At 37.9% G+C, this 20,509-nt stretch overlaps 1 protein-coding gene across 2 annotated transcripts; it reads left to right on the top strand.

Moving 5' to 3' along the window:
* The first annotated feature begins 1,150 nt into the window (after positions 1 to 1,150).
* LOC121253642 lies at positions 1,151 to 20,500 on the top strand. Of its 2 annotated transcripts, none has more exons than XM_041153633.1 (20): positions 1,151 to 1,345; positions 1,594 to 2,218; positions 3,026 to 3,226; positions 3,700 to 3,783; positions 3,877 to 3,936; positions 10,515 to 10,559; positions 11,265 to 11,464; positions 11,553 to 12,056; positions 12,440 to 12,536; positions 12,647 to 12,826; positions 13,334 to 13,423; positions 14,396 to 14,458; positions 14,605 to 14,679; positions 15,929 to 15,979; positions 16,486 to 16,563; positions 17,039 to 17,173; positions 18,281 to 18,388; positions 18,514 to 18,579; positions 20,046 to 20,196; positions 20,282 to 20,500. In XM_041153633.1, exons 2-19 carry the CDS (start codon positions 1,862 to 1,864, stop codon positions 20,118 to 20,120), a joined length of 2,469 nt encoding a protein of 822 aa, XP_041009567.1. In that variant the 5' UTR covers positions 1,151 to 1,345; positions 1,594 to 1,861; the 3' UTR covers positions 20,121 to 20,196; positions 20,282 to 20,500. The 2 variants fall into 2 exon arrangements, with proteins under 2 accessions (XP_041009567.1, XP_041009566.1); XM_041153632.1 differs by having other exon boundaries at positions 1,541 to 2,218.
* The last annotated feature ends 9 nt before the right edge of the window (positions 20,501 to 20,509 follow it).

The following is a 20,509-nucleotide window of genomic DNA, read 5'->3' as shown; positions in this document are numbered from 1 at the left end:
ATTGAAAGTGAAATAATGGGATTCTTCGTCCATCCAATGTTAATGTAGTTTGGCTGTGAAAAAAGTATAAACCCCCGCCCGATAAGGAATGAATTCAATGAACGGAAGATCCAACGGTTGAGAACTATGAAAGTCGTACACATTGAGACTAATTAGAATTAAAAGAGAGTGGAGCCCACCTGCCTGAACGGCCTGTTATTAAGCGGTGCTACATGCATGCGACTCGTTGAATTCTAAAGTCAAACCCACTTTATCGTTATCGGAAGTTATATTCTCTTTGTTTTATCTATTTCCTTCCTTTTATAAAACAAAGGATTTTGCATTCTGTTAAAAGAGAAATTCTATTTTTAATCCCCACGTACTCTTTACTATATGAGAAAAAATATCATTTTAAGAGTAATATTTTTATAATTTTAAAAAACTTTAAAAATAAAATTATCTAATCTTATATTGTAGTTCTTAAATGAAGATTATAAGTAATATTTTTCTTGTTAAAAACTTAACCATTAATTCAAAAGTCTTATGATTGTTAGATACTAATTTGATTAAACTTTTAACCCTCAAGATTATAACATTCTATTTTACTTCTGAATTAGATATCTATGGCAGCCCACTCTATCGACACTGACTCGGTAGTAACCCTTTTCTTTTTGGTGACTTCACTTATCTATCAATATTCAATAACTTAACATTATGCTCATACATAATATCAAAACATTTTAATCTAGTCTATAAGTCGTTCTTTTCGTGACTTAAACCCGTGACGTGGTCCATTCTCTGATATTAATTATTAAAGACCTAGCTATTGATCCAAAAATCTTGAGACGGTTGAATAAGTCGTTCTTTTCGTGACTTAAACCCGTGACGTGGTCCATTCTCTGATATTAATTATTAAAGACCTAGCTATTGATCCAAAAATCTTGAGACGGTTGAATACTAATTTGATTAAACACATTTTCATTCATTTTCTAAGCTGTGAATTGATATATTTTTCATGGACTTTATCATTTTTACATATTAATTAATATAAATTAATTCAACTATTAAAGAGGATAAAATAACGTTGTTTTTATTTCCATTTTATTTAACAAGGCCGGAGGATTTAAATTTCATTTTATTTTTAAAACGAGCTTGTCTTTTCCCCTGTTGTTCTAAAGCAGAGTTCGCTCACAGTTTCTCCTTCTCTCATGTCTAACTTCCTCTTCTCTTTGGGAAAAATCTTTCTATTTTTAGTCTCTCTCTATCCTTACAAGACCCGAGAAACCGAAAAGCGATACAGAATATTTCTCCATTGTATCTCGAATATTTTGTTATGCTTTCTTTGCTCTATGTTCATGAGATTCTGGTATTTTATCTCTTCATGCTTTTTTGAATCTCAATGCTAGGTCATCATTAATGCGTGCCTTCCGTTATATGCTTTGATATCTTTCACATTATGAAATATACGGAACTGTTAACGCTTGATTTTTTTTTCCCTTCTTTTAGCCCCTGCATTATTGTGTTTGTAATTTTTGCGTTGTTTTTGTTCTTGTGCTGACAGGCTTCCCGTTAAATGCATCAACTCATTTGAATCCATTTATAATCCTTGTCCAGGAGATAAATTCAAATTTTCTCGATTTCGGTATTCCTAAAATTGAGGATCACGAAGAATTAAAGCGAAACCATTTGAAATTGACGTTATTTTTCCTCTGAGACTGCTTTATTAATTTGGTCGTTATCGCATAGAATCGGTCGAATTCAATGAAAGGGTGTTAAATGTTATGCTGGTCTTTGGGTTGTCTAGTGCGAGGGGGTTGATGGTGTGATTTATCGGTGGAATGAGCGTAAACAGATGACTAGATGAGCTAATAAGCGTTTAAAGATGGATACAAAGGACGATAATGAAGTGCAAGAAGAGATGTCTGTTTCGCCGATCTTGCTATTGCAGCATATATCCGAGGAGGCATTTAGAGTGGCCGGTGAAGCGTTACATAATGTGTACTCGGGTAATTCGAACTTCCCAAGACCTGGGCTGGGGCAGGGACACCGACGCACTCAAAGTGAAGTTGTGACTACAGCTCACAGACGTAATAATAGCTTTCAGAGATTGAAGAGTCAGATGCAGAAGGCTTGGAAGTGGAGTAGCAATTCTCGTGAAGAAGATTACAAGCGGAGTTTCAATCCTGAGGTCTTGGCAAACCAAAAACGCCAGTGGTATCAGCTTCACACAAAATCTCCGGTATTGCTCCTTATTATCTGCCTTTTTTTTTTTCCAAGTAAATCACATGGTTGGTTACTTGCTTTGTATTTTATCCGGATTCCGGAGGTTGCAAAAAACTTAGATCGAAAGGTTGTGTTTGGATAGGAGAACATCAACTGTTAACACGGACATCTGACTAGTAATTTGTTTCCTTTTCGTTCTTAGCTTGTTTACAACTAAAGTTGTTTTTTTGTTCATTTATATATTCTGGAACTGGAGTTTGATCACTACCCGAATTCTGTTGTTATTCTGCCTGACAGGGAATAAAACAGGTTTTTTGTTAAGTTATGGTCGAGACACTGCCTTGGGACAATAAGTTCAATCTTTTGGCTTAGATGATGCTAAAGTAGCGATCACCATAAATGCCATTCCTATATTCATATATGCCGCAATGTATAGAACTTGTGCACTTTGTGATGCTTTGGAGTGTGGCTTGCTAAATTGGTGTGAGGGACCTTCGATTGAGGAAGTTGATAGATCTTGACTTATTTTTTGATTCGTAATACTAATTTCCTAGTAAAATTGAAAAGATCCGACTAATGGGATGCATACATATTTGGGGATTCGTGCAAGGATAAGTTTTAGAAAATGTTGTAGAAGTTTAAATTTTCAAGACCGATTAGTGTTCATTACTCATGCGTATTGAGGATTTGATCCATGCCTTTCTATGTTGCGAGAGTGCTCATTCTGATGGCTTTATTTACGTCTTTTAATCTTTTCTTATGCCAAAAATCTCATTTTTTTAATCTGCCTATCCAGGTAACATATCTGTGGATGCTATTGCAGGAACATATAAAATATAAAAAGCCTACTTCACTTTTTGAACACTTTATTATTGCGGGGCTTCATCCAGATGCTAATCTTGAGGTTGTGGAGGATGCATTTGTTAAAAATAAGAAATGGGAGTCAGAAATGGCAAACTCTGAATTATTAGATTTTAAAATGCTGCATCCTCGGGCGTCCTCAGTTCCAACACTGGAACCTCAGGTTGACTGCTTGATTGAATCCTTTTCTCAGACTCTTTCTTTTCTATATTCAACAATATACGATCTGATATGTACTGGGTCATGCTAATTCTGTCACATTTATGCCTTCATGATCTCTTTATAACATCTATATTAGCTTGCAAAAGAGAAGAAAAGGAAACTTTTTCATCGTATTTATTCTGTGTTGTTTTTTTCCTTGTGACTAAAACCCATTTGATATTCTGGAGAAGATGGCAATGATTTCAGTGGACAGTCAATTTTCTGGCTACATTTAATTGGCCATAATTGATTTTTTTTTTTCCATTTGTTAATTTTTTCATTCCTGTTCTATTGTGAGGATATATTGAACAATGGTATATTTTGGTCCTCATCTTATATTGGCTGAGATACATTTTCCCTTGGCAACAAATTGGCTAACATATACTACTATGTTTTTATCTTTTATTATTCTTTTTTCCCGTTTGGGATCTACAGGTACTTTTTAAGTATCCTCCTGGAAGGAGGTTAGCAATGCGTCTGAATGATCTAGCTGACTTCTGTTTTCCTGGTGGGGTTAAGGTGTGATGTTTACCAAATTTAGGCGAATTTAAAACTCAATGTTATTCTTTCTTTTTTCAACACTTTTTTTATTCAAGGATTGTTATACTACAGGCACGTTTGATAGAGAGGAGTCCATCGCTAAGTGAGCTAAATGAACTTGTTTATGGACAGGTAGGCCAAAAAAGTGTTGTGTTCTCTGCTATCATTAGTTCCCCATTTGTGACATCTATAGTTCCTTATCATCTTCTTTCAGTTAAGATATATGTTATCTTTAAAGAATATAATGTTAGCAATACGTTAGCCGTCAGAATATATGTGGTGAAGTATACTTACTCAGACATATGGAGAAACCCTGGAGCTCTATCTTTCTCTTTCTTTTCCTTTCTTCCTCTATATTCATCAACTTTTTTCTCTACTCGTACACCTCAAAATCACATTGCTTCTAAATCGGAGGAAATCTTGGAAGTTTAAGAGATGATACTAAAATGAAACGAAATTACTCTTAGCTGGTGCCATTGCTTGGTCTTAGTGTAATCAGCTTTCATGTGCCAACGGCTAAATAAGCTTTTGCTTCAAGAGAGCCTTGAGGTGTTTTTTTTTTTTTTTTTTTTTTTTTTTTTTTTTTTTTTTTATCAAGGTTGTACTCTCCCATCAGAGGCACAATAACATTTTCTTCGTCATTTTTTTTATAAGTTCGTCTGTTTCAAGTTTTAGACATTGCAATTCCATAGTTTATACAGAAGGTGCTATAAATTAAAAACCAAAAGAGAATGGTTACACCATTTTCCCCCATACGTATTATTTTTGCTTCTTCATCCCCAATTCCTCATTTGTTGAAGATCTGCCTATACTTATTGTAACGCCCGTCCTTGTGGTGGATCTTTTTATAAAATATTTTGAGAAAGGACGATGGGAATTACCGTCTGATTTAAAACTTTTTGCTTCTTCCCAGGGTGCAAGACTCTACGTTTATAAAATAAAAATGTGTTTTTACAATAAAAGAGGTTTACAGCGGAAAACATCATTTTTAATAATAAAAATGCCTCTCTTACATTTAAATGCTCATGCCTAGACTTCCGTGCTCTTTCCCATGGGCCGTGTCTGTCCCGATGCGTACTTCATTTCCTTCCTTGTGGGGGGAGGGACATGCATAAAAACTAAAATAAGTCGAAGACTCATAAGCATTACTTTATGCAGTTAAAATATAATAACGTAGGTTTTTATTCATGCATTCATCATTCGTACATACTATACTTACATGCATGCGTGCATACGTGCGTTCATTTGAAAACGTCACTAGACGGGATTTTCTTTTCTTTTCGTAAAACGTTTCACCCGTCAGTGCCTTCATTTATGCAAGAGTGCAGTGCCTTTATTTCTTAAAGTGCGTTCGTGTATGCGTACATACGTACATACATACATTCTTTCTTTTCACTTTCATAGGCCGGTACACACTGTTACGCCCCGTGTGTTAGGGTTAGTGGCCCCTTGACCTAGATTCCGCCCGTGGCCACAGGTTAGGAATCCCTTTTCATAGGGAGCAGCACTGGGTGCACTACCAGTACTACTTACCCGGCATTGCAATCTGCCCATTCATTGGTACCCTTTCATTCATTCATGTGGCCGTTACGTATCTTCATACATTTCATGCTTTCATTCATTCTTTAATTCTTTCATTCATTCATGCCAGCTTTGAAGAGCTAGAGCTTTCATTCATTTCTTTCTTTCATTTAACATGAGAAAACATTTCTTTTCGTGAGAAAACATCATTTCGTGATCATGGGTTTGAACGTCCTCTTTCATGACGTCCATGAGCATCACCTCGCGGCATTCACAAAAGTATCGGTTCGTAGCATCCATAAAACATAAAGCACGAGCTTAAACTTCGCTTTTCGCGGCATCCGCAAGCATCACCTTGAACGTCGGCCTTCGCGGCGTCCACGAGCATCACCTCGCGACAGCGTCGGTCCGTAGGATCCATGAAAGAGTCGGATCAAGCTCGTCTTTCGTGCATTTTAATCAGTTCGTTTCTTTGAAAATACGTACAATAGATACATCTTATAGCCATCCATTCGCATGCGTACAATTAATAACTTTGGGTGCGTAAAAAGGGGCTTTCACGGAGGGGCCGTACGTACATATACATTTGAAAGCATAACATCTTCTTTCGTGAGCATTTTCTTAAAGATAAAGCTTTTCGTTTTCTTTTCGTGTGATTTCTAGAAAACTCCAGAAGGGTATGAACGTAATACTTACCTGGACTCCATGCTACTTTCATATCATACAGTCCATTCATGCGCGTGTCAGCTGGCAACCTACATGCATACATCATCTTAACGTCATTCTCTATCTAGTGCATAAGCAACTGAACTAGAAATAGAACTACACCATACTTAGAACACTCTCATTCTATCCCGTGCACTTACATACCCTTTACTACGTTAAAACCTTCGGGGACCCATTGCGGTCACCGCATCTTCCAACTCAGGTCTTGCCTCAAGTGCTCATTCACTAAAGTGAACCCATGATTCACCTTAAGATTAAGACACTAAGACCTCTGTCTCATTCTTCTCATTAACCACATTCCGACACATGACTCAGACCAACTAAGTCATGCATCCCTTCCTTAGACAATACACTCGTCACTATCTCCATACATCCTAGCCCATACTAAATCCTCATTCCCATCCATACAAGCCACACGGCTCTAAGCCAACTCTGAGCCTTAAGCACTGTGTAACTGTGCTCAGGACAGATTACCCATTACATATGGTGAATCCGTCTGTTACACATGTCTCCCAGACTACACATATACCTTACCCCTTTATCACCCAAGATCAATATATAACATGTTGATCACCTGCTCATAGGGATAAGGGCCATATTCCGATACCAACGTTCTCTTAACCCGGCCAACATGACTCTTCATGCTAGCCGTCCCTTCTTACAGTTCATCCCAACACTTAACGCGACAAGATTCCGTTCACAACTACGCCTTATGTCACATCATATAGCTCAAGACTATTCCCAAGCTACACAGTGACCTTGTCACATCATCTGACATCCCACTACGTCATTTCTTACATCAATCCTTAACTCATCACGAGTACGGCTCCTCACATACTCTTGTAACATCGTGACATCTCGTCACGTTCCCGTTACGCCATTCCAAAGCTAACTCCTTATCCATCATAAGCATGACTGTCAGTAAGCACGTCACTTCGTGACGTTGCCCAGTCATGCTTCCGCTGCACACTCTTACACTTATTCTACTACTACACCTATACTTCCAGCTGTAAGTCAATTACAGTGACGCTTGTCACCTCAGACTACAGGCTACGCCATAACTACTTGGGGATATTGTTCCACAATTTCCAACACTATTCACCACATTCCACGCCCATCAACTGCACAACCATCCTTATCTCTGCGACAAGTCACACGGAGTGTCGCTGCCTCATGGAGTACACTCCACATATACTCCATTCACATATGTTACATCACCACTATGGCATACCCGCCGTATAGTGCGTCACTCCATTACATAGAGTACACTCCGCGTGTACTCCTTTCATACACGCCATGACCCATCACCGTTATGGCATACTTGCCATACGATGCATCACTCCACCACGTAGAGTACACTCCGCGTGTACTCCCTTCATACACGTCATGACCCATCACCGTTATGGCATACTTGCAATATGGTGCATCACTCTACCATATGGAGTACAAATCCTTCACATACTCTATTTACATGCACTGCGCCACATCACCCTTATGACATACTCGCCATATGGTGCATCAATCCACCATATTGAGTACATTCCACAAGTACTCCCTTCATACCCATCACGCCACATCACCATTATGGCATATCCGCCACATGGTGCATTACTCCACCATATGGAGTACATTCCACATGTACTCCCTTCATACACATCACACCACATCACCATTATGGCATATCCGCCACATGGTGCATTACTCCACCATATGGAGTACACTTCACGTGTATTCCATTCACACACCACGCCTTACAGAGTATACTTTATGTGTACTCTTCCCAATCCACAATACGCCAGGAGAGTATATTTCTACATACACTCTCTTTATGTCACACTACGCCACACACAAAGTACACTCAGCGTGTACTGTTCCCACTCCACACAACGTCATGCCATCCATACGGCACATGCCCCACAACTACACTGCACAGCACAACCACACCATCATTACAACACAAACTCCACAACTGCATTACACAGCACAGTCCACAACACTTCACAGCGCACTACACAATATGCCCCACTTCACATACATAGCACTACACGTCACCACACTACACTGATATGCCCAACATTTCACATACACGGTACATCACATCACCATACTACACAGATATGCCAAACACTTACAGCGCACTATATAGCGCATCTCAATACAACCCAGTCATTCCCCTAATACTAACAGCACAGTCCACAATCTAATCAACTAATCAATATCTAACATAATTAACGAGGGATAGAGAATTATACCATCGACGGGATAACCCGTGCGTTGCTCCCTGATTGTCACAGCCGATGACGTCGGAGAGGTCGTACGTGGCGGCTAACCCACGTACGTTGACTGTTTGGGCGTTTGGATAGCTAAGTGTGGTCTTGGAGGGCTCGTGATGGTGGCTATGAAGGGCGGTACACAGCGTACCTAACCGTGTACAGTGGCAGTCAGTCACGCGCAGTGACTGTCCATCACGTGCAGTGATTACCCACCATGTAAAGTGGTGGTTTGACTCTAGGGCTCAGCTAAGGGAGGTGGGGTGGATCTCTTGGTGGCGTCGAGGTGGCGCCACGGTGGCTCACGGCGGCGGATCTGGCCGCACAGTGGGTGAGAGGCCGTGGGAGAGTGAGAGAGAGAGTGCGTGCATGGGTGACAGATCGGGGCCGTGGGAGGTTGGGTTGGCTTGGTGGTGGCCTGAGGAAGTTGATGACGGTGGTTACCCACCGTGGGTGGCGGTGCACGGCGTGCAACCCGTGCGTGTGAGGAGGAACGTCCGTGCATGGAGGAGAGGCCATGGGCCTCGGGTCCAAGGGAGGAGGAAGGGGAAGGGGAGGAGAGGTCCATGGTGGCCATGGGTGGCCGTGGGAGTCGCGCACGGCCGTGCTAGCAGCGTTGTAGCTCGAAGCCGTGCGAAACCCATAAATGGGTTTCGTGCGTGCGTGCGACGGAGGGGAAGGGGGGCTTCCTGAGGCTTGGGTTCCATGGAAGGGGTTCACCAGTGAGAGGGGAGGCCGTTAGTGGCGGTGGTGGTGCCGGAGGACGGCGCACGGCGGCGCTAAGGACAGCAAGCCCATTCGGGCTTTATGCTTCCAGCGGAGAGGAAGAGAGAGCGTGAGAGGGAGGGGCTACTACGGGGAGGCTCGCCGGAGGAAGGGGGAGCTGGTGGTGCCGGCGGTGAGAGCTGGCGGCGCCGGGCTGGAGGAAGGAAGCTTCGGGCGTGGAGATGGACTACGTACAGCGTACGCTTGAGGGGCGAGGGAGGAGAGAGAGAGAGCTGGGGAAAAGTGAGGGAAAGAGAGAGGGGTTTGGGTATTTAATCCAGTCCCTTCGTCTTGGGGTCCTTAAAACGATCTAACGTTGAGATATTAAAATACTGATTTGAAAATGCGTAAACGTTAACTTAATTAAAAAGTACTCAGAGGAATTAAGGTAAATATTATTTTAAACTAACTTTAGTTTATAAAATAATATTTCTTCATCATCAATAAATGATGAAGTCTTATTTAATATATTTAAAAGAATAAAACCATTAAATTAATTAAAGCTTTCAACATAATTTAAATCCCAATAATATTTCAAATAACTGGAATCATTTTAATAATTAATATTAAAATGATCTCCGACAATTATAATATTTTGGAGCTCTCAAAATATTATAATTGTCTCATTTAAAAACAAGTTTAACTTAACGATACTGGAAATACCTTATATAAATATTTTCAGTACATTTTAAACACTAGACGTACTTTAGAAGTCACCTAATATCTCGAGAGGCACGTCGTCATGGTTCGGCACACATGACGATGCTTACAGTCGCCAGAAAGAATGGCAGACTGTTGCATAATTCCGTCATCGGAATTTGCGAAATGAGGAGTCTTATGTAAGAAAGAGAGAAGCTTACGTAAGAAGAAAGGAGCGGGAGTTACATTTATCCCCCCAAAAAAAGATCTGCATATATGGATCTGAATATATTGTTGCTTGAAGACCCATGCCATCGTTTTTTATGTGGATTATTTGGTTGGAGACGTAAAGGAGAGGGCTTTTTCCTTTGAGTCAAAGGTTGTAATCTTCTGGGGGGAATGAAAATGGGGCTTCTCAAGACTTCATCTCCCGGGTTTCAATTCGTTACAGCTCTCTTGTACTTCACTTGATGAGGATTCTTTTTAGATTTTAAAGATGCCTTATGCTTTGGGAGTTTATTTATTATTTTTTGTTATCTTGCTCTTGTTATCTTCACTTGATATGGGTATTTTAACATTTTCTTTTATCTGTCACTACAGAGTTGTTCTTGTCAGGTATATGACAATCTAGATAATCTTTTCTAGCAATCTTCTTGTAGAATTATTTCAAGTTTGTATTTCACTTCTATGTTTTATCGCCATTATATATGAGTGTTTAAACCTTTTCTTTTAAGGTGTTAATATCCTTCACCAAATAAATGATGCTTTCATTACTGTTATTCTCAACAGGAGCATTTAAACAGAGATGATTTAGCGTTTGTTTTTTCACTTAAGGTAAGTGTTGCTCTTTGTATTTTTTCCACTCTGTCATTAGTATAACTTAACTGTTCTGTTACTTTCACAGTATGCTATTTATGTAACCTTGACAACTCATTTCTTTTGAGATTGATTTACACGCCTTGGATTATGACATTGTACTGCGGTTATTAAGGAAATCATTTCTAATCCACTTTGTTTGTTTTAATCCTGTGAAATGATTTTCTTTATGCATTTGCATTTCTCTGTTTCTTGTTGTGTACATTTTTTCTCATTCATGAATTTATGTATTATTTATCGTGCATTTGCTTTTTAAATACCCACCAATCCAAAATTTGTATTTCTTAATTCCAAGTGGCACAATTGTCAATGAAAAGCAATATTTACAGTAGTCTTCTGAAAAATCCATTTACTTCATATTTGAGATGTGGATAACTTATAAAGTGATGAGTGCTTCCACTTCCCTTATTTTGGGATGTGCCAAAGAAAAGGAAAGCATTTATTTTTGGAAGATGGAGTAATATATATGTATTGGTATTTTATTAAAAGAAATGACAAATGTATGATCTTCTTATCTTTTGGAAAAAAAGAAAATAGGATCTTTTGCTGCACATTATAATTTTTGTCATTCCCTAGTTTGAATCCATTTGATTTTTAGCACAATGGTTTATGCAAGAATCTTGGGTAGGTGGTAGCTGAAAAATTTCATGTGCCCTTGATCAGGTGGCAAACAATGCAACACTTTATGGCGTTTGTTTACACATTCCTGAAATTGTTCAGAGGCCACCTGGTATCTTAGGCATCTCATCGTCTCCTTCTCATCCATCTGGAGGATGCAGGCGTTTTTTGGTTTCTGCTCCTCGCTGCTATTGTGTGCTTACGAGAGTTCCGTTCTTTGAGTTACACTTTGAGATGCTGAACAGGTTAGCTGAAACTCATTCAAAACTCACAAGCATTGGCTGTCATGAATTTTCATACAGAAAGTATGATTTTTTTCTTGTCTGGATGCAGTATCATTGCACAGGAGCGTCTGAATCGAATAACGAAGTTTGTTAGTGAACTGACTCTCAGTGATTATGTTCCTTCGGTAACAAAATTACATGATCAAACAAATGGGAATGTTGATTCCACTGAAAGGGAGTCCTTTAATGATTGGATGGCTTCTGCCATACCTGTTGATAGTGAGCTGGTCCTAACTGCAGCTGCTGCAGGAATTATACCTGATGATGAGATCCCACCTTCTCCATTGAGGATGTGGGAACCTCAGTCACCTGAAAGTGTTACCATCAGTGAGGCTTCAGATTCTAGCCTAGTTAGGGAAATAGACAAAGATGGTAGTAAGAATTCACGGTATTCTGATGAGTGTGCTTTCGAGGCCTCAGAAACTCGATCAGAACCTTTGGAAAAAATGTGCGGATGCTATGAAAATGGTCAAGCTTCTCCGGAGGTAGGGACATCATTCTCCTCTAGGAATCCCGCACTGGAGCGTCTTGGGAGTTCTGAATCCTTATTCAGGTGGTATAGTTATTTTATCTTACTATTTGCTGTGCTATTTCATTATAGATAAGACTAAACTCGATGGAATATTGTTCACTATATCTTATTCAGATATTATACGCACATGGCTAGTTCCTCGTATCTTTAGACACTCATGCATAGGTGCTGCTCTTGTACATGTCCCGTGTACTTGGCTTCGCCTTTTTTAATAAAATTCTTATTTATTCACATGGCTAGTACTTGATAAATCTACACAATTTTCATTGAAGTTAATGTTATATAACCTTTGTCCTAAGGATGGACTTCATCTTTGATATCTATGCATCATTTTTTATATTTAGTGAACTTCTTTTCTTTGAATCTCTGGTATAACTCCAGTAATATATTGCTAATTTTGGCAGTCCAGTTAGAAGCATTGCATCAGAGGATAATGACGACGAAACTTTTGCAAATGGGGTTAAGGATTTTGGGGATGACTTAATAATGGAATGGGCTAAGGTTAGTTTAACTTAGTTGCCCATGTTTATGCATTTTATCAATGTGGGTAGTAGTATTATTGTCATTTGATCATTCTTGTTGCTTTTTTTTTCCTGGGTGTCCTTGGACAGGAGAAAAAAAACGATTTGCTACAAATAGTTTGTGGATATCATGCTCTGCCTCTTCCTGCACAAGGAAGTGAATTAGTTTTTCAGCCTCTTGAGCATTTACAGGCTATTGAGTATAGGCGACCTCCAATTTCTACCCTTGGCTTACACGAAAATAATTTTGTTTCACTTGAAGCTGCTGAGGTATTTCTTTGGTTAATGTTCATCTTGGAAGCACAAACACGAACACGACACCGCACCCCACTCACACAATTCGAGTGATCATGTCTTCAATCGTTCGTTTATTTGAAAAACATAGGTGAAAGCTGAGGTCGATTCTTGGAGTCAAACACTCCTCTCTTTTTCTCTCAAATGGAAAGATAAACCTGAATCAGGTTTCTCATTGTTTCAGTAATTTTAAAGCAATCCTTCACCTTCGTTAATATCTACCCAAAACCCTAATTTAATAATGGTTTTAATGTGTTCAAGTCATGCCCAATTTATACTTTGGAAGATTTCAATACACCTTTATGAGATTCTTTTAAAATACGTGCGAACATGAATCTGACATGTGCTGGAGATATGCCTAATGCCAGTGTCTGTTGGACACGGGGACACTCCACTCCCTAGGTGGTTTTAATGCTTTGTAGTATATTTGTAGCCTTTGCTCCTTCATTTTAACTTTCTCCATATTACTGAACTTAATAAAAGGTCAATGCAAAGTTGGCGGCTGCTGAGGAAGCACTTGCTCTATCAATATGGACAACTGCAACTATTTGTCGAGTGCTCTCCCTTGAAAGTGTAAGCATGATTGTCTTGGCTTGAGTTAAAAAGTGTTCTTCTTTTCCAGAATCTGCCTTGAGTAGTTCTTTGAAAACATGTCTTGGACTTGTCACCCTGTCTTGGACTTTTCTTCTTTTGATCAATATTTTCTGAAATTTGTTAAAAAGGTAGAAAGCCTTTAAAAAACACAGATATTACTCAAGAACCTATAAAGGTTGTTGAAGCAATATCAAAAGTAGCCCTTTAATATGTTCAAATTATCATCATTGTTACAATGCAAAATTGTAAACCAGTTTTTAAATATATGGAAACAGTTTTGGATGCCTGATGCCATAAATAATATTGTATCACATTTTGTGAGATGCAATTAATGCCTGATGGCTTTCTTTATGATATAAATAAATCCAAAATTGCAAAAGTCAGGGTGCAAGAGCCAGCCTAAGCCTACTTGTTGGCTAATTAAGGTGTATCGACGAGATATATGCTACAAAATGACGAGAGAAATGAACTCTAACAATAGATCAAGCTTTTGTTGACGTTGACGGTATGTGATTGTTAATCAACTTTTTCTAATTTTAATGCTGTCCGACATTTTATTTTTTATTCACATGATAGATAGGTCTTTGTTCTAGTACTTTAGCCATGTACTTATTAAAATATAAATTATAAGATTAATTTCACCTCGTTCTATTAGTTTAAGCGTTTAGGATAAGTGGTGATTTAACATGGTTATCAAAGTAGAGCTCTTGAGTTCAAACCTTGACTACACCCTTTGCCACATTTTAATTAAGTATCAAATGAGTTGATCCCACTTATTAAGGGATAATCTGACCCGCACTTGGGAGAGCACATGTTAGAACATAGATCATATTATTAAACCCATCTCTTCTTATTCGCTTAAGTTTTTTGGATAAGTGATTTTTTGACATTATAACTTTAGCACTGGCCCTTTTGTTGTGTCAAGAATATGATAAATGGTGTTTGTTTCAGGTTTTGACATTGGTTGCAGGAGTATTATTGGAAAAACAAGTGGTTGTAGTGTGCCCAAATCTGGTAGGTTATTGCGTTACCAGAAACAATTCTCAACCCATAAATCAATATTTGCTTGTGACCAAGCTTTATACTTGGTTGTTTACTTGCATCAATTTCCTATTTTTCTTATTTGGTTTATGCTTTGACACAAAATTAAAATTATGCAGGGTGTTCTATCAGCTATAGTGTTGTCTTTTATTCCCATGATCCGTCCATTTCAGTGGCAGAGTTTATTGCTTCCTGTAAGTTTGATGCAATTCAATCAGCACTTTTGTATTTTTCGGATCAATTCTCGATCAAAAGCACTTTGGATATAGCTAAAACCTCTAAATTAGGCATAACACATACGATCATTTCTTTCTGAAATATTTTTTAAACATAAAGTTTCTGATCAGTTGGTAAAAATTGTTTAATCTGCTTTACTTTTTGTTGAAGGGAATTGTCTACAATTAGGTGTTTTAATTTGTTCAAGGCGAGACATATGCCTTAAAACATAAGATCTGTACACTATGTTTCATAGAGAGAGAGAGAGAGAGAGAGAGAGAGAGAGAACAGGGGATGGGATTGGTCATTCTTAGTGATGGTTGGACATTCTTTACCGGTATATTCAGGCTATTTTAACATTTTCAGCCAGAAAACGAAGGTTTTCGAAAGGATTTTGAAAAGTTTGCGTTTCTACTCCCTTTATCAAAGAAGTATAAAGAAATTTCAATGTCTTGATTTTTCTGCAAGTGTTTCGAAACCTTTTAGGTTAATATTATTTTTATTATCACCCTGCAATAATGCAAGGATTTCTTTTGATGGGGATAACATCCAAAGCATGAGCTTTTATGTTAATTTAGTTACTTATAGTTACTTATAGTAATTATTTTCAATCGCTGCCCCTTTTAGTTACTTATAGTTCTATTTTTTGTTCTGTTAAAAGGGGCAGCAATTGAAAATAATACTATCGTTCATTGTTGGTATCCAAAAGTGTTTCTTTTCCATGAAAAATGGCAAATATTTTTAACGCCATTCACAAGAAGCACCACTCCACCTAACCACTGGTACTGTTACTGGCATCAACAATATCACTGTTGTCTTCCCAACCATCGACTCTAGGTTTCTACTACCACCATACTGCCACCATAATTGTTCAACACATCCTAGCTTGCCACCATGCCTTGACGCCAAAAATACTTTCTAGTTTCTGAAAACTGGAAATGGAATGTTTCCTGTTTTTAGAAATTAGTGTAAAGGAATGTTTCCTGTTTTTAGAAACAGACGTTGGCAGTATAAATAAATGATCCTAAACTTCATATTTTGTACTTTTATCAGGTAAGTTGCTTCTCTCTCTCTCTCACACACACACGCGCACGCACGCGCACACACACACAAACTGTTTTGGAAGTGTTTGTGGGAAATTGTCTTAAATGTATTTTTACATGGGGTTAGGTATTTCCAGTTTCAGTTTGCTTACTCTTGACACTAGGTTTCTACTGATTTTTCCAGGTTCTCCCAGGCAGGATGCTTGATTTTCTTGATGCTCCAGTTCCTTATATTGTGAGCGTTTTAACTAATTCAACTAGAATTACTCGTCTAGTACTTTCTTTCAAGAGTTTCTGAAGCAAGTTCAACTTCTCTATTGGCGAGGTTGTTTTTTTTTTTTTTTTTTGTGTAGGTAAACAAATTTTATTAATCAATGAATAGGCATAGCCAAGTACATTACAAAGGTATGCCCTAACTATTTAGGCGTAATAGAGACAAGAAAATCATGTAGATCCAGGCCCATTAAGGTCAACAGCAATGGCCCAAGTACAAAGGTTTTTCATTAAATTATTACAAAAAATATTGATTCGAGGTGTCTATTATGTGAAAAGTCATCCAAGGACTTATATGCTTGAGTCTCTTGGATTGATGTTGTGCTTTGTGAGTTTGTGTAGTATTATTATGTATAAAACCAAAACATATTTTCATAGTTCACAGAGAATTTAGGATCCCCAATTCCAAGCTTATTAGATAAATTGTATCACTGTTTCAACGTTGTCTTTTGATGTTACATTTTTCAGGTTGGTGTACAACATATACACACTGATTTGAAGATGAAAACATCAAATCTTGTTCATGTTAATGTTCTCAAGGACCAGGTTGGTTAGGGCCTTGGAGCATTCTCCGTTGTTCTTATATTGTACATCACTAATTGAGAAGTATATTGTCTTCAGTGACATAATGGGGAAGGTCCTTTTTAATTGTGTAGGCTGGAATTGGTACCCAGCCATATACCAAATCTAACAGTAAATCTTTGGGGCTTATCATGTTTTATTTGTAGTGCAGAATATCAAGTACTTGAATAGTAAAAAGAAAGCAAAATAAGAAAAATATATTCGGTTTGCTTTCCTAGTGCCCCACTTTGATAGTACTGTATCACTTGTTTTCATCATGTACATGTATCACGTGTCACAACAATCATCAATTTGAGTAAGGAAGTCGAAGATCTTTGCAGTGGTCTTAAAAACATATTTATGGAATATCTTTTTCCAATATATTTAAGTTAATTGTTGTTTGAAATTTTTCAATCTTATTAAGTTTAATATATTCTGTGTTACTTTTTTGTTTGAGCAGGTGAAAATGTGTTATTTGCCAACACTTCCCCGGCATAAAGAGCTTGTTTCTGAACTGGGGCCAATCCATGCTAGACTGTCACATGAAAGTTCAATTGCTAAGAGGCATCCTGTTTATAGGTGCAATGAAGTGCAGGTTATTATTCTATTCCACACTCGAAGAATTCGATGTTTCATCTTCTGAGTCTGCTTGTTTTTCTCGTTAGAAACTGCATCGGGTGGCATTAATAGAAATAGCAGAACTATGATAGAAAATAGCTAAATTATCCTAAACTGTAGTCATGTTTGAATTTTAACTGCTTTGTTCACTTAATTCTGCTATCAAGAACTTGCAAATTATGAAATATCATTCAGCCGTTTTGTACCCAACTGATGGAAAGTGAGCAATGAGGAATCTTGACATCGTGGATTCACCAAGATACTTGTTATGGGTGGTTCATTGTTGTTGCTTGTTGGGTTAAAATTCTGCATCAAGATTCTAAGAGATCCTTACACTTGTCTTCTACTTTACTTTTATCTGAAACGAATTTAAAGATGACAAACTCTTAAACAGATTTATAGGCTGAAGGGAGGACCTTTGGAGGATTCTGTGATCACTTTTATTCTCATATCGTGTACTTTTCTGGGTGTGGGGAGGACTCTGATTTCTTCCCTGCACCAGTTGTGAATTGTTCTTTTAATGGCCGCGAGAGAGAAGGGGGGGGGGGGGGGGGGGGGGGGGGGGGCGGGTGTTCTCTTTTGTATACATCCTTTCTATTTGGACTGCATCATCTCTTGAACTTTCTCATAAAGTTTCACTGTATATATATGCATATATATATATATACATATATTATATATAAAAGTTATATCTGTTATCATATAAATGCTTGAAAAAAAGTAAAGTGGAGGATGAAGTCTTAGGTACAAAACCTATCGACTTGGTAAATTACTGACAAAAATAGGTGTTTTGAGATTTTTTTTACATTTTTGCAATATGCTTTATGAAAACTTTGTAGCTTCAGAGGGCAATTTTGTTATTCCTTGCACTCTTCCCTACTCTAGAACTATACTTTTTCTGATCGTACTTAATTCATCATTTTGCTCTTTACCATGCTAAAACCCAAATTTTTGTAGCATCAAGCACTGAAATGCCTTTGCATTTTCCTCCTTTTCTCATCATCTTACTACCTTATATAGGATAGTTTGCTCTTTATGTCTTTCCCTTTAGGCAGCAAGTAATCTTTGTATTACCAATTTGCAGGCTGAAGCTGCAGCCGAGTTTTTGAATGTCATGAGGCGCTACTTGGAGTCACTTTGTTCAGATCTGAGGTCTTATACAATAACTAGTGTACAGTCAAACAATGACAGGGTTAGATTAACTAAACTCATTATCCACTGACATTTCCGTAAACTTTCCATGAAACACAGCAAATACCGTGGAGAGACTAGCTTGTTATGCTTCTTTGACATCTAAATCTTTGGTTACCTTTCCAGGTATCTTTACTTCTTAAAGATAGCTTTATTGATTCCTTTCCTGGTAGGGACAAACCATTTATCAAGGTAATTTTGTGTTCTTCACTATATTTGCAAGTTTGTTCTATTGTGTATGTTAAGAATATGATATAAACAATAAAATCTACCTCTTCCCATCAGGTTAAGCTTGTGGGACAAGTGATGATTTCACATAGTATCAGAGTAGAGGTCCTGAGTTTGAACTCTGACTCTACACTCTACACCATATAATTAAATTTTTCACATGTTGGGACACTCATTGACAGAGAGTCTAGCCTACACGTGAGGGAGAGTGTTAATGATATGATATAAATAATAAAATCTACCGATTCCCATCAATTTAAACTTTTGGGACAAGTGGTGATTTCACAGTGTAAAAGTAGTTTAGTAATTTCCCATGGATGGATTGGCAACATCTAGCCAAATGAGGCATAACTTTGTGCATTTATTTAGCTTAAGTATAGAAGTGATGAAATCATTATCATCATCATCATGAGTCTTCACCAGCAATATATGGAACACAGTGTCATGGTCCAAATTCTTGTGAATTGGTGATACTCATCCACAATATAGGCAGGTTAAAGCTAACTTTTTATAGGATGACGGGCAGTGCAATTTACATGGTTCAGCCTTTGGCCTACATCAGCAGGCAAAAGCCACTAGAAAACCCAATTATTTACATCGGCTACCTATTTCTAACACATCCTAGCTCAATGAGATACGTACATTTTTAATCTAATTCTGATCCTCCCTAGTCAGGTTGGGTCAGTTAAATTCAATTCATTTTAGATACTTGAGGCAGAGCCCCAAGCCCCTGAGAAGGACTGAAGCTCTTGTTATTTAATGTGGGGCTTATTTGAATGCCTATGATCAAATTTAATGGGTTGAGTCGAAGACATACACCATCATAACATGCTAAGAGCTCTTTCGTTGGATCTAGTGGCTAAGAGGTGGATGGCTAGGTCTCAGCAAGTGATAGATCATCATTAAGGTGAAATTATACAGTCATAGCAGTTCTCGACTGAGAGGGGACTATGATTTCTGTAGGATTAAAAACTTGGATAATTTCATGTTGAAGGACATGAGTTCACATGTCTCTGCCCAGGGAAAAAATATGCTTGATTCTGTGCTAATGTTCAGAGGATGCCATACATCTTGAAGATTTGTGAACCATTTATTTTTAGAAAGCAAATAGAGCATTTTGGTTACCTATTTTCCTGCAGAAACTACATGTTTGCTCAGCACTGGAAAACTGGACTGACAAGTTCATTGATTTTTCTCAGTCGTAACTTGGATACTTTGCCCTTAAGTTCAGTTTTTGGATCAGTGATGTTTCCACTGGATTGATATCTATTTTTGACTCAAAACTTGTCAAAAATTAAAGTTGAATTTGAATGACTTAATTGGATCAATAATTGAGTGCATTTAAATCTACAATCTTCATTTTTAGGTTGCTAGCAAGTTGTTAAGTCTATTATTTTATTGCTTATGAATTCATTGTTTGGGTTTTGCAGCTATTTGTAGATACACAACTGTTCACAGTTCTATCAGACTCTCATTTGTCCAGATTTGAGAATGGGCACACTTAACTCAATCCTGTTAGTAGCATTGTAACACTTCAAAACTCAGGTACAAACAAAGATTCTATCAGTCTGAATGACTAATTGAGGGATAATTGTCCTCTCTCACTGATCATGACGTTCCCTCAACAAATTTGTGTCAAATTCAACAGTTTTGGAGCCATTGACTGTGAACTGCCACATAGCTGAAGCTTGTAACAATGACTTTGTAACATAATACTTGAAGTAAAATTCCAAATACCACACACTAAATCCCGTTGTAATGCCTAGCAGAAGTCCCAATCTTCATGGTGGATCTCATTTTGGGCTTATTATATAGCTTCGCTACACTCCAAACTTCTGTAAATAACTTTGAAAGCATCAATGAGGAGAGAGTTTTACTTCTACCTGATCGCATG

This window comes from Juglans microcarpa x Juglans regia, chromosome 2S (assembly GCF_004785595.1).
Source record: "Juglans microcarpa x Juglans regia isolate MS1-56 chromosome 2S, Jm3101_v1.0, whole genome shotgun sequence".
NCBI lineage: Eukaryota > Viridiplantae > Streptophyta > Magnoliopsida > Fagales > Juglandaceae > Juglans > Juglans microcarpa x Juglans regia.
This window is presented reverse-complemented; position numbering and strand designations above follow the sequence as displayed.

Bases quoted from the DNA above. Each gene is read 5' to 3' on its own strand.
- LOC121253642 (XM_041153633.1), top strand. From the start codon at position 1,862: ATGGATACAAAGGACGATAATGAAGTGCAAGAAGAGATGTCTGTTTCG. The intron at 11,465-11,552 runs GTTAGCTGAAAC...GTCTGGATGCAG, and splicing joins CACTTTGAGATGCTGAACAG to TATCATTGCACAGGAGCGTC. The intron at 12,537-12,646 runs GTTAGTTTAACT...GTCCTTGGACAG, and splicing joins TAATAATGGAATGGGCTAAG to GAGAAAAAAAACGATTTGCT.